The sequence below is a fragment of the Sebastes fasciatus genome, chromosome 7, assembly GCF_043250625.1.
Source record: "Sebastes fasciatus isolate fSebFas1 chromosome 7, fSebFas1.pri, whole genome shotgun sequence".
Classification (NCBI taxonomy): Eukaryota; Metazoa; Chordata; class Actinopteri; order Perciformes; family Sebastidae; genus Sebastes; species Sebastes fasciatus.
The window spans coordinates 25,866,354-25,882,841 of record NC_133801.1 but is presented as its reverse complement, the minus strand read 5'-3'; the positions used below and the strand labels follow the sequence as shown (position 1 = coordinate 25,882,841).

At 43.9% G+C, this 16,488-nt stretch overlaps 1 protein-coding gene across 3 annotated transcripts in view; it reads right to left on the bottom strand.

Moving 5' to 3' along the window:
- The window catches only part of nf1a (neurofibromin 1a), an 80,560-nt gene that overhangs the window by 45,165 nt on the left and 18,907 nt on the right, over nt 1-16,488 (bottom strand). For 2 of the 3 annotated variants that reach the window (XM_074639962.1, XM_074639964.1), the window contains exons 9-28: nt 16,281-16,454; nt 15,210-15,338; nt 15,024-15,098; nt 14,801-14,932; nt 13,003-13,140; nt 11,651-11,764; nt 10,875-10,954; nt 10,323-10,446; nt 9,766-10,012; nt 9,245-9,318; nt 9,029-9,112; nt 6,957-7,346; nt 6,467-6,606; nt 5,153-5,275; nt 4,279-4,362; nt 4,066-4,182; nt 2,460-2,641; nt 2,161-2,372; nt 1,802-1,963; nt 1,590-1,687 (exon numbers count right to left, since the gene is read on the bottom strand). In XM_074639962.1, the coding sequence (XP_074496063.1) occupies nt 1,590-1,687; nt 1,802-1,963; nt 2,161-2,372; nt 2,460-2,641; nt 4,066-4,182; nt 4,279-4,362; nt 5,153-5,275; nt 6,467-6,606; nt 6,957-7,346; nt 9,029-9,112; nt 9,245-9,318; nt 9,766-10,012; nt 10,323-10,446; nt 10,875-10,954; nt 11,651-11,764; nt 13,003-13,140; nt 14,801-14,932; nt 15,024-15,098; nt 15,210-15,338; nt 16,281-16,454 (2,879 nt within the window). The remainder of the gene's footprint in view (nt 1-1,589; nt 1,688-1,801; nt 1,964-2,160; nt 2,373-2,459; nt 2,642-4,065; nt 4,183-4,278; nt 4,363-5,152; nt 5,276-6,466; nt 6,607-6,956; nt 7,347-9,028; nt 9,113-9,244; nt 9,319-9,765; nt 10,013-10,322; nt 10,447-10,874; nt 10,955-11,650; nt 11,765-13,002; nt 13,141-14,800; nt 14,933-15,023; nt 15,099-15,209; nt 15,339-16,280; nt 16,455-16,488) is intronic. The other variant, XM_074639963.1, reaches the window with a different exon arrangement.

Here is a 16,488-nt window from a genome sequence, read left to right as displayed (position 1 = left end):
TACTCTGAGCAGCAGCACTGGAATGAATTACTATATCATATATTTCAATATACTGTATTTCTCACATTTTTCACTGATGGTCACCTTCTCACTAGATTTATAATTTATTTATAATTTACCAACTTATTCAGACCGAGTTGGCAACACTGCTCCTGAACCACCTGCAGCTTAACACTCGCAAGACAAATTAATTGGTGGAAATAGGTGTATGGGGTGTTTTCCACCTACTGAAATCCACCCCATACACCTATTTCCATCCAAGGGGCGGATGGAGACTGTGCAGGACTACAAGTACTAGGGAGTACACCTGGACAATAAGCCGGACCGGGCCAAGAACACCGAGGCTGTGCGTGAGAAGGGCCAGAACCGAGGCCCGGTCCATGCTGAGGTCTGTAGGAGCAGCAGGGTGAGGACAGTCAACACCAACAGAATGAACAAGACCTGGCTCTGTCCTGGAGCTGGTGGAGCTGGTCTCTTTGGTGGTGGTGTCAGAGAGAACATACAATATCTAACCTGTTATATAAACTAGAACATGTATAACCTGTTCATAGATGTTTATGGCACTGAATGTAGAGAGAGATAGAGAAAGAGAGAGTCTGTTGTGCAGAGTGTGTCCTCCGCCTACCTCTGTGCTGCCATCTGCTGGTCACTCCTGACCCGGTTAGAAACCTTTATCTTACTTTGGGTGTTGAGATCAAGCTTGAACACTTATGAACATCCATGTACTGCACTTTTTCAGATTTCTAAGACTGATGCATCAAACTGGCACCTCATTATCTGCAGCTAATACTAGGCTGGTTTGTTTAAAGGTCCAGTGTGTCACAATTAGGGGGATCCATCTACAGAAATGGAAAATAATACCAATAAGTATGTTTTCTTTAGTGTGTAATCACCTGATAAGAGTCGTTTTGTTTTTGTTAGCTTAGAATGAGACGTTTATATCTACATAGGGAGCGGGTCCTCTCCAAGGAGCCCACCATGTTGCACCGCCACGTTTCTAGTGTAGCCCAGAACAGACAAACCAAACTTCTGCTTGGGGCAGAGTCGATAACGTTACTCGCTCCGTCGCTCTCTCTCTCTTGCTTCACCACTCATTTCCCACGTACACGTGCACTCTGAGCACTGGCTTGGCTCCAGATGGCTCTAGAGATGGCCATTGATGTTTCTACGTTGGCCACCGTAGCTCTCCAACACGCTTGACGCACGGGAGAGGCTTCAGTTGGTTGCAATCTCCTCACCTCGCCGCTAGATACCACCAGATCCTACACACTGGGCCTTTAATGAATGGGTCCTCTAAAGAGTTCTGGATCAAAGCTATTTATCACTGAAACTGCTCGAAATAAAGAATCAAGATCTCAATTTTAATATAACTAATTGTGCAGCCCTCAGTGAAGGTTGAATGTCTTGCAATGTGTCTTATTTTCAAATAAGCATAATTCAAATTTTAACCGTTTATAATAATAGAAGAAATAAAAGAGAGAGAGAGAGTTTAGATATAGTATATTAATAGTTTAAAATGTGTTTTTGTTTGGATTATCTATTTGTGAATGAACTGTCTGATAACATGAATCTTAAATGTTGGTACGTACCTGGTGGGGTCCACCTCAAAGCTGATGTGATCAGGGGTGGTGATGACCCCTCTTAATAAAGGCTCCAGTAGCTTCTGCAGGTACGCTGCCCCATATACCTGACACAAAACAAGATCAAATACAGTTAATAATATCCATACAACATGTTCTATCAGGCAGATGTTTGGGGTCTGACAGGTATTTCTAATTAGAGGTGGTTCTGTGTTCTCTACCTTGAAACAGAAGGTCATTATTTTGCTGGCCAGGCTGTTTCCTCTGAAGAGAGTCTGCATGGAGTCAGCCAGCTCCACCTCTTTAGAGAACATGTTCCACAGCAGCTGGTAGAGGAGGTGGCGGGAGTCAAACAGCGTCACCAGGACTCGGGCTAGCTCATCCTGGAAACACAACAAACACACGTACACATACACATCACTGCTGGAAACAGGTTTTATGTCTGTATGTTAATGCAACATATTAATATACTTTCCACACATCTGAGCACATACTATATGTTGAGTGCAGGCATCTAAGTTTTATGCCCACTGTCGACATAATGTTTGAAACCAATCCTAAATCAAGAAGAGGTACACACCCACTGGGACCCAGGAACCACATTAGCCAGTGCCATAGCAATGGGCAGCTCTCCCTGGTCTCCCATCATGGTGACCAGCTCCACTAGCCTCTCAAAGCGGTCAGCCAGAACCGTCTCCGCCAGCGTGTCGAACTCTGTTCCCTGCTGCAGGATCTTGGTCAGCACTTCCATGAAGGTGGCTCGAGTCTGCAGGTCCTTGTGGTAGCCCAGACCTGGGGGAGGAAGAACGTTCTGTTGGTAACTTCTTCTATGTAGAAATCTTTCAAATGCTGCGACCGGTAATATTGTGGCTGACTTACCGATGGAGTGCATGAGGCCGCTGTCGACGTTAGCGTTGAGCAGGTTGGACATGGCCAGGACGGTGCAGTGGCGGAGAGAGGCCAGGCGGCGGGACATTCCTCTCTTTCGCCCCCCCACTGCCTGGCCCTCATCCTCCACCTCGCTGCAGTCATTCAGCAGGTTCATGAACAGGGTGAAGTACCTGCACACCACCACAAACAACAACAGCTAATTCATTAGAAAAGGCTTGTCCATTTAGGTACTTTACCGCCGATTCAGAGACGCAATTTGTCCTTTTTCTGAATATACTCAAAAGCTTTGATTTTACACACTTTCATGATGCTTCATATTTGTCATTGACATATTTCACTCATCCAACTGTACTTGTCAATACTGTACACAAACACTGCATGTTGGAGTTTGTCTTGTTCAAATGTGTTCTCAGATGGTCATGACTATTGGACCAAGCAGCAACCTGATGAGAAATGAAGCCAACGCAGAAGTGCCGAAAACTACAGTTCCTCAAATGGCCACCTGAGGCTGTACAGGTATCACCTTGGGTACGGTTCGTACCAAGGTGTGAAACACAACTGTTCCAAAACACGGAAGTGGACTACTGGTTAACGCGAGTAATGTTATCAGACAGCGAGTAGTTTTGAAAGGGCAGGCTTTTTTTCAACGCTGCCGGTCTCCCTCCAAAGTCTGTATATGCGCGCAGCATGCGCCGATCTCATCCTCTGAACTGCACAGCCGTGGGTGATAAAGCAGGAAGGCAGGCGAGAGGTTCCTTCCCAGAGTCGACGAGTGTTGGAAAGACTAACAACGACGGTTTGGGTGAGTTTTATTTTGTTTCTGTCAAGTTTGAATGAAGTGTTTTATGACGCTCCGCCACTAGAACAGCTGATCTCAACATAAACAAATACACATGGATGATGACGCAAGTGTACTCGGGTGCGGATCAACTTGATTGTAAAAGCTGAGCAGCGGGGGAGTGGAGAGGGGGAGAATCTTACTCTGGCGCGGTACAAATCAATCGTACCTAATACGAAAACGTCCTAAAACACATTCTGCATCCCATTGTGTCCCGTGTCCATCATCAGGTAGACATTTCTCCTCTATATCTTTACATAGACAATAGCTGATGATGATATATTAATGCTGATATCATAGACTCAGGTAGACATTACTGCTGACAGGCAATGTAACAGCTGAGCGACGGATGAAAGGGGAGGAATCGGATTATCGGCCTGCTGCATGTATATGATTACACTAACCTGGTTACTGTAGTGCATGGGAACACACTGAGGGACTTTTCTATTCATCCAGTGAGAGGGCCCCTCAACCTCATATGACCCCTCCATGGTCAAAGTATCCTGAGAGCTGTTTCTGGCTGAACATAGTCTTACCCACCCCAACAACACATCGCCCCCCCCCCGCCCCCCCCCCCCCCCCCCCCCCCCCCCCCCACTCCTCCATGGAGTTTATTTGAATATGCTGTTTCAAGTGACCTGATAAAAACTGAAGGTGCGCTTCATCTTTAAATGTTTTAAAATTATTGTGAACTTCTGTTTAGATTCGTGTAAGATCAGATGTCACAGAGGAGGTTGGGTGCAGGTGTGTTCTTACTTGAGGAAGAGCTGAGATTTGGCCTCCATCAGTTCTACTCCGTCTCCCTCCTCCGGCTGAAGGGGAAGACCAGCTAACAGAGACACTACTGCCTCCATACTGGCCTGGTCCAGGTCCCTGCACATCACACATACACACAATGGAGACAATAGTGAGGAGGGAGCTCTCTCTGGTCCTTAGAATGCATTAGTAACACATGTAACAGAGCTGCACCTTGTCAGACACTTGATGTCGTCATCAGCAGCTTGGTTGGAGGTTCCCATCACCCAGTCGGTCAGGTACTCCACCATCTTGTTCCTACAAAATAACAGCATGGGTGAAACCTTCCAAACTGACCAAGGGGGAAATAAATTATTATCTGAAGTAGAGTGGGAGTGAAGTAGAGGGAAATATAAGACCTCGAACCAAGTTTTAAATTTGCCATTACTTTGTCACCTTATAATTTGTTTAGTTAAAGCTTCAGTAGGCAGTATATTTTTGGCATCATTGAGCAAAGATTCCATAATAACCTTTCAGCATATTGTAATTCAAGTGTTCTGAGAGAAAACTAGACTTCTGCTCCTCTTCATGGCTCCGTTTTCAGGCTTTAGAAAATCTAGCCCGTGACGGGAGACTTTGACCAATCACAGGTCATTTCATTGAGAGAGCGTTCCTATTGGCTGTGCTCCAGTCATGTGACCAGAACTTGGCGTTCTTTCACCAGATTTCACAATGGCGGCGGCGTCACAAACTTTCTAATTTTACAGCTAAACCGTACACTACAAGATGATTCTGAAAACATTTGAGGCGAGAAATAGGCATTAACCTATTTGTTTTCCTCCGGTCTATGAAATCTTGCAGATGCCATTAGGAGCACCGGAGGACAAAGAGGCACATAATCTTTTTTCAGGTTACCTATGTCATGTACTACTGTCACGATGTAGCGACCGTTTTATAAAAATAACTTTTTTTTAAAATCATATTTGCTCCAATCTCGCCTACTTCAGCTTTAATGTGTTTAAATAGAGTCATAAAGGTGGCTTTGTCACTGACCTGTAAAGATCCAGTGTGATGCGTGTATACCTAATAATCATCTGCTGTCACTGACCTGAACTTCATCTCCTGGCAGAAGGAGAGGTCATCTCGTCTCTCCATCATCACCTCCACCAGCTGGCACAGCTTGGTTTTGATCTGGATTGCATGGACCGCGTTGCCCAGGATGCGCACATACCTGAGTGATGGAGCACAGGTCAGTACACCTCAGAGTACTACGTTCTGTCTTTAAGTCACAATACGATGCACATTTGATTTTTCACTGTGTTAACTAATTCTCCACAAGCTTTGGCAACCGAAAAACAGTGCGATCCGCATTTTAAATTCAACAGTTGAGCCGTTGCTCCACAGCATTGTTTTATTTATACTTTTCACTAGTGAAGTGTTTTAAACTGTGATGTGTTTGGTTTCCATATTTGTTCTGTTAATTACATGTTCTTGTGCTGCTTCTATGTTTTTATGAGCTTAAAGCAATTCTCCACTCCACAAATGTATGACAAATGCTAGATGTACAAAAAATCAGTATGTAACTGTCATGTTGCCCTTTTTTAAATCACTGCTGTAGCATCACTAGTGTTCACATTTTATAAAAAAGTGTCTTCACACCATTTTTACATTATTTGTAACAGGGCCTGCCTTTCTAAAGCAATATTTAAATATGCTTATACACAATGACGGAATGGAGAGCATTCAGAGATCACATGTCGAATGTTGGTGACAGTGGGTGTTGGATAATGGCTAGCGTTGTAGTCTTAGTTAGTGGGGGCAAAGAACGTATATTGCTAAAAGAAGTTAAAGTCAATTAAATGTTCCACTGCAACGCAATTTTATTAAAATATCTACATCTATAGGCTACATAATCTACAGACTATCAGACTAGGCACAGGAAGTTCATTATTATCATACTGTCGGAGATGTGTCGGTGTTTTTGTTCCGCTGCTCTGCACAGATCTGTTCTCTCTCCTCCCCAGCTCTCTGAAGCTCTCTACGCCGCTGTTGCCTGGTAAAGGCAGCGGTGTCCCCGGGGACCGCCGGTACAATAACCTTTTATTTTGATGCCAGTAAAACCTACCTGAATTCATGAATATGTAGGATATTACTACTGATATTCCTGTAGTATTACATCACAACGTCTGCTGTATTAGCCATGTGATTACTACGTGTTTATTTGCATATAAAGCGGGGAAGTGAGATCTGATCACAAGTGGTCACTGGAGGCACATTCTAATGGCAGGTGTGAACGGACGCACTTAGTGGTATAACGTCATCATTCACTCACTGACTCAGTGACAGGCATCCCGTTTATAGGGCTGGCCTCCGCTTTGCTGCGGTCCAGCCAGATACTACCTTGAAGGCAGGGAGTACTGACCTGACCAGGTTGAGCATCATGGTCTCGATGCTGGCCATTCCCAGGTGTTCAGAGCTGCCTTCCGTGTGGTTATCTAGCAGGTTTTTCATGATGGCTATGGTCTGCTCCACAAACTGAGTGTTAGTGTCATTGATCGGAACCTGGAAACAAGAGAACCACTGAGTACATTTCAGATAGAAACATAACTGGGTTTTTTGATAAGTTAAACCAATACAAAAAACGGACCTTGGAAAGAATAAGACAATGTGTCGATTTGGAAATTATGATACGGAGGGGCACACAGCAAATACGGCCCAAGAAACCACAGATTCATATCAGTTTTAGAAAACCAAATTCATACATGGATTACCACTCTTTTATTGCTCCAACATTGAACCAATACAGAAACATTTGGGATGAGGTTAATATTTTTTTTACTAATCTGGTACAAGACAAACTGTGAGTTTGAAGTATTGTTAGATATTACAAGAACTGCCATAGGTCAACTCACCGGTCCCTGTGTGTCAAAGAACTTGCCGATGCTGTTCCTCAGCTTGTTGAAGAGCATGGGGTAGAGGGCGGGGCTGAGCTCCAGCCCCAGGAGGTCTTTCACGTTTGTGCGAACGTGGAGGCCGACTCTGTCGTGGCCACACACCAGCAGGGCCAGCAGCCGGTCCAGGAAGCGGCCGACGGGCGTCTCGTTGGATGCCGATGAGGAGCAGGAGGAGACAGAGGCCACGGGGTTGGACATGTCGCAGGGGCCCATGGAGATCATGGAGTGTTTACGCTCGCTCATGGGGCCCATAGGTGGGCTGTAGGTGGCTGGGCCGGGGGTGCTGCGCTGCTGGAGACATACACCGCCCAGAGCACACAGGAAGCCGGTCATGTTGATCCACTCCTGCTGTGGGGGGGCGGGGGGGACACAGAGACACTGAACAACAGGACCACAACACCAAAGAGTCTACATCTGTGCATGTATTATTCTACACTGTTTGTCTATGCCCACAATGCAACAGGTTCACACTGTAATCCCACCTGAAGCTAAATGCAAAAAGAAAACACACAACACAATCAAAGGTATCCTAACTGTTGCCAACTTAGTCATTTTCTTGCTAAATTTGGGGTCTCAGAGACAACTCCAGATATCAGCTACTGTCCCCTGCAGAGTCAACGGTGTTCCTGTGTGAATGTGCGCTCATCCTGCCTTCACTGAATGGAGGAGAGCAGCAGCACGTTCAGTCGACTAATACTCAGCCGGACAGAAACGTGAATGAGCTGTGAATGTGCGCACATGTGTTCCTAATGACCAGTCACTGACCCCCACTGTCTGCCTAAGGAACTCCTCCTTTGTTTTCCTTCTGAATGATTTAACTTGCCTGTTAATTTACATATTTAATGATGTCTGAATGCTCTCTAGTCACACTTCAGTTCCACAGTCTGCGCGACAGCATACATAGAAAGTTAGTCTCGTATAGATGAAATGATAGCAGCTTTATGTAATGGGCCGAAATGAGTGAAACTACAGTCACATGCAGATGACAGGACTCAGAGTTGTTGTGCTGCTCAAACCACAAGACATTATTTGTCCCAGATTGTTGTCATGTTGACGTGAGGGTGCAAACTACACAACTGATCTCAGACCAGGTGTACTGTTTACAGAAGACTGGATTACAGTACCACAATATTACAAGGAAACCAGATGACCGTGGGACAGACACGTGGTGAATGTCTCAAACAAAAGAGCACAGAATGGATTTACACGAGACGTTATTATTATACAGAATGATCAATTACAGAGCGCAACAGAGTTAACTAAAATGACTAAACTAATGACAAATAAGACTAAAAAACGATTCTTACAAAGAATTAGAGAATAAATCATTAAAATGGGTGTAAGAGCATTCAGATAAGAGGGAGCTGTGGCTTTGAACTTGAAATTCAGATAACTGTAATATCAATACAGGGTGACACTGAACTCTTCTGATAGCTCAGACATATGCACTGATATATTGGGATGGTTTTTCTACGTTTTGTGGTTCTTTGGTGCATCTTACTAAGTCACTCCATCTCCTTTCCATTCCCCATGACTCTTATTACATTAATAATATCATTCTGTGTGTGTCCCTGCTGCCTCTCTCCCCCCCCGTCACCTCTGGTTTCCCCTGCACCCTCATTGGGTACTGTCCATACACTCTCACTGGATACTGTCACTGCGCTCTCATTGGATACTGTTTGTGTGTGTCCCCCAACTACAGGCGAAGGTGGTGAGGACACTTCTCTGAACCGCTTCAACTAGAGGACCCGTCGTGACAGGCACAAGTGCGGATTTCATGCCGACAAGGGTTTTAGACTCAGATCAAAGAAACTCGTCTGAGACAGGCAAATCACGGCAGAGGTTCTTGTCATCTGCACTTGCCCTAATGCTTCTCTGGGACTTGGCTAACTTCCTTGCCAGTCTGTCAGTGTGTCTTTAAGCACAGAGCAAACATCAACATTTCAGTAAATCAAACCAGTGTCATCTGAGGCATCACATTTGGATCAGAACTCCATCACTAAATGGTACCTTCTGCGTAACATGCTTACCTGGCCATCATCTGCCTTGTTCTTAGGAAAGTTGAGAATCTGTTTGGTGACGTGGTCCCATTTAGCATATGTGTCCTCCCAACCCTGAAGGTGGACCAACAGACAATAAACTGGACATTAACAATAGTACACAAACAGAGGTGAGGAAAAAACTGCTAACATGACATCATGTATACATAGGGAAGCATATGGGTTTGAATTTGAACTGAATGTTACCTCAATGTTTCCTGGTGTGGGGTGCTCTACCCTCCTTAACAAGGCCATCACCCTCTTCTGCAAGGTGGACCGGCCTGTGGAAACAATAACAAAACTGTTTAAGTCATCAAGTTGGCAACGCCTGTAGAATTTGTACAAAGTTCAAGAGGGAGGAATTACTTCTGCTTATTGGTACAAGTGGGAAGTGGGAGCCATTTAGACATAGATGTAACAATAAGATATAATGATATAATGGTATAATGGATATTACTTCCATAATATCCATTATATCAGCTAACATCCATAATCTGGGGAATTGGAGCAAGATATAGAGGAGTAATGTCTACCTGAGCAGAGAATTTAAGTCTCTCTGTGCTATGTTGAGACAAACATGTGACACTGTGCTATGTTGACATAGCACAGTGTCACATGTTTAGCTATTCCTCTGCCTCCTTTTGGTGCAGTGCTGAACATTGAGCTAAGATGTAGTATACAAGGTGAGACACTTGATCAACTCAGCTTGTGGGTCTAGCAGCACTGACCTGTTCCCATCATGTTGCTGACGGAGGCCAGTTCACTGAAGGTGGGGTAGTTGGGCAGGATGTTCTGGACGGGCACCTCGTCTGCAGCGCTGCGGATGTCAGCCTCCTCACAGAGGTGGCGGAAACACGACATGGCCACCAGCACCGCCTCGGTGTCCGGACTCCACAGGAACATGTAGAGACTCACCTCCAGCTTTGTCTGCGCCTGCCGGCAGATGGGTATACCACCGCCCATAGTGGCACACTCCTGGAGCAATCAAGGACCAAACATACATTTTACACACTGCTTCTCTCACGGACAGGGTCTTTTCTATGGTTTTGTTTTACAAACTGCTTGTCTTCTTTTTATGTTGTCTTTTTTCTTTGGTTAGCTGAAGACCAAATTTAATCTCTGGTTGACAATAAAGACCTATTCTGTTGTTACCGATTGGTCCAAAGGAAGGAGGGCATCATTTGTTCAGTTGTTGGCATGTCTGTCATTACCTGTCTTTTGGTTGACTTTTTGTAACTAACAAAGCAGCCTGTTGTAAGTACAGTAAGGAGGAACAGAACTGTACCTTGTTCTTGAGCAGAAACTTGTTTCTGCAGATGAGGATCTCCCTCAGCCATTTGAGAACTTCTGTCCCATTGACCAGCTGCTGGCCAATCAGTTTGCGGCAGATAAGGAAGAGCACCTGAGAACTGAAGAAAGAAGCAACAATGAGGTTAGAACATCGAGGGTCATAAAGATTTATGTAATGCTTACCACAAAATGTCAAACTGATCCAAATTATTTTTGAAGCATTTCAATGTGTAGAGAACAATGCTCAATACTCATAACAAATAAGCACAGCACGGGTAGAGGGATTAATATTCATGCACTTTCTGGGATCAAGTCTAATTGGCTTCCTGGTTTCAATCTCAATAACTTTTATTTTAACACATATTGTATCTTAAATTCAATGTGATGAATACAAAATATATAGAAATACAAAGGGGTCTGAAGACGCTGCAAAGCTTCTGTGTCACCCGAACTACATCGTGGTTGATTCACAGCAGGCAACTGTGGCTCCATCATGGGTATGACTGTGGAGGAGAGTCAGGCATTTGATGAGAAGACTATTGAGTACCTGATGTCCCAAAACGTCTCTATGGGGGCATCGGGATTCCACAGGTCTATGGTCTCTGGCTGGTGCAGAACTAACAGAGCCTGGACACGGACAGGACAGAAGACAGGAGAGGAAGAAGGAGAACCAGGAGGAGGACACAAAAACAACAGCTTGTGGTTAGTGTAGGTAAGATCTCAAAAACAGAGATAAAGTACGCAGCTATTTTCCTCAACTGCAGAGTGAACCAGGCTTTTATTTATACTACAGACAGACTGTTATTTCTAATTCTCTGTTATGCACGTATATTCAATCATATTTTGGGAAGAAGCCTCACAGTTTTCTGATCCACTCCGGTTTAAATTGACCATTTCCTGTGAATACAAACAACACTTCCTCCATGTTTACCTGTCATCTTGATAAAGTCATCATCAGTACAACTGAGTCATGTGACTGCTGACAACACAAATACTGTTTTAGGTTTTTAAATGTTTCCAGTTTCCCCCATTTCAACATTTTTCCATCACTGGTAAGCTCAATGAAAAAAGTGAATGCAACTCAAAACTTCCTGCACAAATGTTTCACATTAAAAGCATAATTCCTGCCATCTTGGGCTTTTACTTTGAAACATCTGCAGTGATGAACAAGTCAGGCTATCTCGACCTCTTATACTTACATTTTTACTATTTGTTTTTTATATGTCTCTTGTAAGTCCACTGACTTAAAGCTGCAGTGGGTAGAAAAGTTATTTTTATAAAACTTTTTAAAATTTCAGTGAAGGAGTGGCTTTGGTCTCTGACCTCCATGGCTTCTTGTGAGAGCTGGGTGGTGTTAGTTAGAGGCACTAGCTGCACCAGGCCGGTGATGAGCTCTGCTGTGCTGCTTTGCATCTCTGGAGCTTGCTTCACTGGGTTCTAACACACAAAAACACGTTCAAGTTAAAAAAAAGTTGTTTGTCATTCCAGTTGAGATGAATTAACACCGACATGAAATATCAAGAACACAAAACAACGAGTGCAGGAAAGCGTGGAAGACAAAGTAGTGAATGTAGAAGCTCATCATAATTAAACTAACTAGAAAGGTGCAGATCTCCACCAGGTGTGTCTGCAGCGACCACTGCTGGAATGTTTGACTGAATGATTTAGGGATGTGCTTGATTAGTCCACTAGTTGATTAAATGTTGCTACCATCGCTAGTTGGCAACAGAAATATTAGTTGGTTAAACTTATTATTCTATTAATGTATACATTTAGATTACATGTTGACATATGCTGTCTCAGCTGTTGCCACTCCTCCTGCGACGGCTCTCCGCTCTGATTTGAACTCACCTGCCGCTCCTGACTCACTTCCACTCCACCGTGTTTTCACGACCCCCGCCTGCCCCCACCTCTTCTTTATGAAATAGCAGCTGGGTTCAGCAGTTAGTCTGGTTCTCTGCTGGTCAACTAGACTGGCCAGCAGATAGTAGACATTTTATTAACATGCAAATCTTTGATTGAGGAATTAATCCAAATGTCTGTCGTCATATTCTATGACATTATCATCTAAAAATATCTAAAACAAATGGGAATACAGGTGAATGGAAAAGCATTTAATTAGGCTTCAAGTCTTTTTTTTTGGAAAATATGCGTGTAAATGTGAGGTCGATGCCCACAAAAAGACACGGAATAACCGTGTCTCTGGCCACAGAGCAGCGGCGGCGATGCAGTCAGCGGTGAGAGTAGTTCCGTTAGCTGTTAACCGATAGCCAAACACACTGTCCAAAACAATAAAACGGAGCAAACCTGTATTCCCCCACTGTGGGATCAGTCGATGGCCCCTACCGACAGGGGGGCCGGTTCAGAGTAGTATGATGATGTGAGGAGTGAGCAGTCAGTCAATGTTAGTATCAAACAGGCAATAAAAGGTGTTTTGAGAAAGTGCGAGTTGCTGCAACCACGAGAGCTCCATGAGCATGCAGCCAGAAATGAGCACCCAAAATATTACACAGTTTGAGGGAGCAGTGTGTGAGATCAGCCGTGGACAGACACAGAGATGCACACACACACACACACACTCGACCGATCTCATTATGTCCTGTGGAGATAAAAAATAGTAATAATAATAAATCAAAGTTGTTCCTGAGACACTGAGTCATCCAGACAGGACTCACATGCAACATGAGTTTGGGGTCAGCGTGGATGAGTTTGACCAGAGCGAGAAGGAGGCACTTGTAACTTCGAGTGTCCAGTTCTGTGGCTTTCTCTTTGAACTTAAGGCTGGTGGTCATCTTCCCTTTGAATGTCAGACTCTGTGGGGGGGAAAGGGGGCAGCAGACAACAGGGAGGACTCTCATTAGGTTCAGGCACAAACTGCATTAGAACATCAAGAGAACTTGTTGACCAGGAGTTGACTTTGGAGCACATTCAAGGTGTTAATCATACACTCTGAATGAATCCAGTTATGTTCAGATGTGTGAAATAAAGAAAATGTTACACTGAAATATTCTAAATTTTTCTTATTTTCAACAAATCCTCTGTACAGAGCCAAACCAACACTGAATGTATTATCCTCTAACTAAGTAGTGTGTGTGTATCCCAGCCGGAGATCTCCTCTTCCTCTGAGCCATAGATCTCCATTAACACACATCAGTGAGCCTCACTGTGTCACTGGCTGACATGTTCCTTCATCACCATGAACACACACACACACTGGAGTTTATTTAGACTCAATCCCACATACACCGTCCTGCAGCCGTAAATACACACTACAACACCGTGAGGATTAATCCGCCACTGAAAATAGTCCCCAACAAACGCATTATTTCCTCCTGTTTGAGCAACATTTGATAAAAACTATAGTGACCAGCTGTTTAAGAAAATTACTGAGCCTTTCACAAAAAAACAAAAAAAGGAACTATATATTTGTGAGCTGCTTTTAAACATTCACGTCTTCAAGAGCAACCAATGGGCTTTGAGCTGAAAGGCAGGGTAGTATTGAGAGAGGCACTAACACATAGTTGGTTTGGGTTTGCACATGGTTTGATTTGTTGGGACAAACATAGAAAGCCAGCCTTATCCTTTCAGTACAGATAAACACATCATTTTCAGTCATAGGGGGATTACATTACTAAACACCTCAAGTAATTAAAGGACAACAATACCGATTTATTACAACATGAGTCTCATTTCCATAGGTTTAGTCATCATTCCTCTCAGCACTATTGACACTTGAGATATCTGGGAACTAGCGATGCACTGGAGCTGGTATTTGCCTCGATACTAACCTAAGTGACCTAAGAGGATCCGCCATCAGCCAGGTGTCAGCGATCCATGTTAAATACAGTTTACTCATCACCATTGATAGAGTTCAGTCTTTCGTCACGTTTAGTTAGAGTCAGTCGTTCAGCTCCATGTTTATGCCAGCTATACGTCATTTTACATCAGTTTACACACCGACTTCTTGAGTTATTGTACTCATCGGAGTTCTGAGCAATGAGGTATTTTTAGTGACATTTCAGGTGTGTTCACTTTCAGTTTGACCTCCAAATAAGCCGGTTTAGATGATCTAAATAAACTGCTGCTTTGTTTCCAACCAGTGTGGTCGTCTGACTGCTCGTGCTTGTTGTTGGACTTCCTTGTAGGTATGTCACTGTGTTCCTTGTTCAGCGATTACTTTGGTAAATATAATGTTATCATAACTGATAGAAATGATGGACAAAATAAACCCAAGTTGTAGTAAACTCTAATTATCTCTCAATATGACTCATACGGGTTGTTGTTTTTTTTCACAAAGAAGAAAACGATTCAATGTCTGGTAATTCTAGGATGCTTTTTTTTTATCCATAATACACATTTTCAGATTTAGGAGTTCAACCAGTTCATTAGTTTATTACCCCTCAGGCTCAGACTTCACTCCGACTCTTGATTGGTTGTATGAATGTAGTAAAGTAATGTAACAAGTCCTCTCACCGGCGTCATGCGTAGTGGAGCGTGGGTGCCGGCACCTTGGATCACTCTGGTGAGGGTGTCAGAGAACATAAAGCGGAGCTCTCCAGAGTAGCAGTACACTGCATCGATCTTAGGCCACCAGTCCAGATGGGACTGAAAGTAGACAAGACAGGACGAGGCAAGTGAAGTAACACATCAAACTATTCCATCATCACTAACGGGTGAAGAAGCTCTGAACACTTACATTGGTGATGATTCTGTGCAACGAGTTGACCAGGACAAAGTGAAAGGTGGAGGGGGCGGAGGAGGCCAAACAGACCTTCAGGGCAAAGAGGAGACACTCGTGAGAATCAGCTAGAGCTACTGATATTACGTACCTGTAGGGGAAACGTTACAAACAACAAATGAATGTCACTTCTTTTCAGTCCACCTTAAAGTGCTGGTTGTTGTGAGGATTGATGCGGAAACAGGACACGAAGCAGTCCATCATGAGCTCCACGTCAGCATTCTGGCTGCCTGTCCCCCTCCAGAAGGGTTTGGATGGGTTGAACAGCAGAGCCTATGTGGGGGGAGGGGGGGGGGGGGGGGGCACAGGTCACTCAGGTCGGTCAAAAACACATTTTCTGGTGAGATACACTCCAGACTCGTCACAATACACTCAGAGAGAGCAGTAAAAAGATGGCTCTCCCAGAAGCTACAGTGTAATTGGAACACTGGAATTTACCATGCATATTTTTTTATGTAAAATATATCGAACATTGAATGACGTCACCAATCTCAGAAAGACGACAACAAAACAAAGCAGACTGATGGCGAGGAAGAGCCAGACGAGCTGTTGCTGCAGAATATGCAATGGCCAGATAAAATACAACAGCAATACGACCATTCTTTCCACGCACCTACTGAGACGCCATGGGAACACCGAACGCCCAGGTAACTCTAGCACTATTTGCCATTAATCGCTGTGTTTACTTGTTTATATCCTTAATTCATTTATCCTCGATTCCCTTACAAGAAAAACTTTGAGGAATCCTGACCTGCACTGTCCAGTATCAGATATTTATTTCACAGTCACACTGATTGAATTTTGCCAAAAATAGCTATTGTACGGATTTAAAGTCATTGAATCGAATCGTATCATATCGTATCATATCGTATCGTATCGTATCGCTCTAGATGAGACAAATATCGTCCTTGAATCATATTGGAACCATGGAAAGTGATATGTATCGTATCGTTGTAAAAACTATATAATGGTATCGTTACACTCCTAGTATAAATCCCTCTTTCAGTTTCTGCGTTTTCAGCGTCTTTTTTCCTTTCAAGCTTAAATAACTGATCTGACCAACTAAAGGATCGTAGTTGTGGCAAATTCAACTTTTTCCAATGTCAAATGATTTAGTTGTCTAGCTGCTGTTACCAAAATGGATACAAAGAAGGAAAACTGAAAACAAAACACAACATGAAGAGAGAAAAATCCATTTTCAGTAACTGGTCAGACCTTGAGATCCAGGACGATGGACTGGACCAGGAGGAAAATGGTGGAGTGATCCTCCCAGTTGATGTAGGTGGAGGCTTTACACAGTTTGACACAGGCGATGGCGGCGCTCTCCATCAGCTGCTTGCTGCCACCCTGGCCTGCTAAAGCTTTCCGCAAACTGTCCAGAAACAGTTTCTGCAGACACAATAGGAAAAGGAAAGTGTGTGTG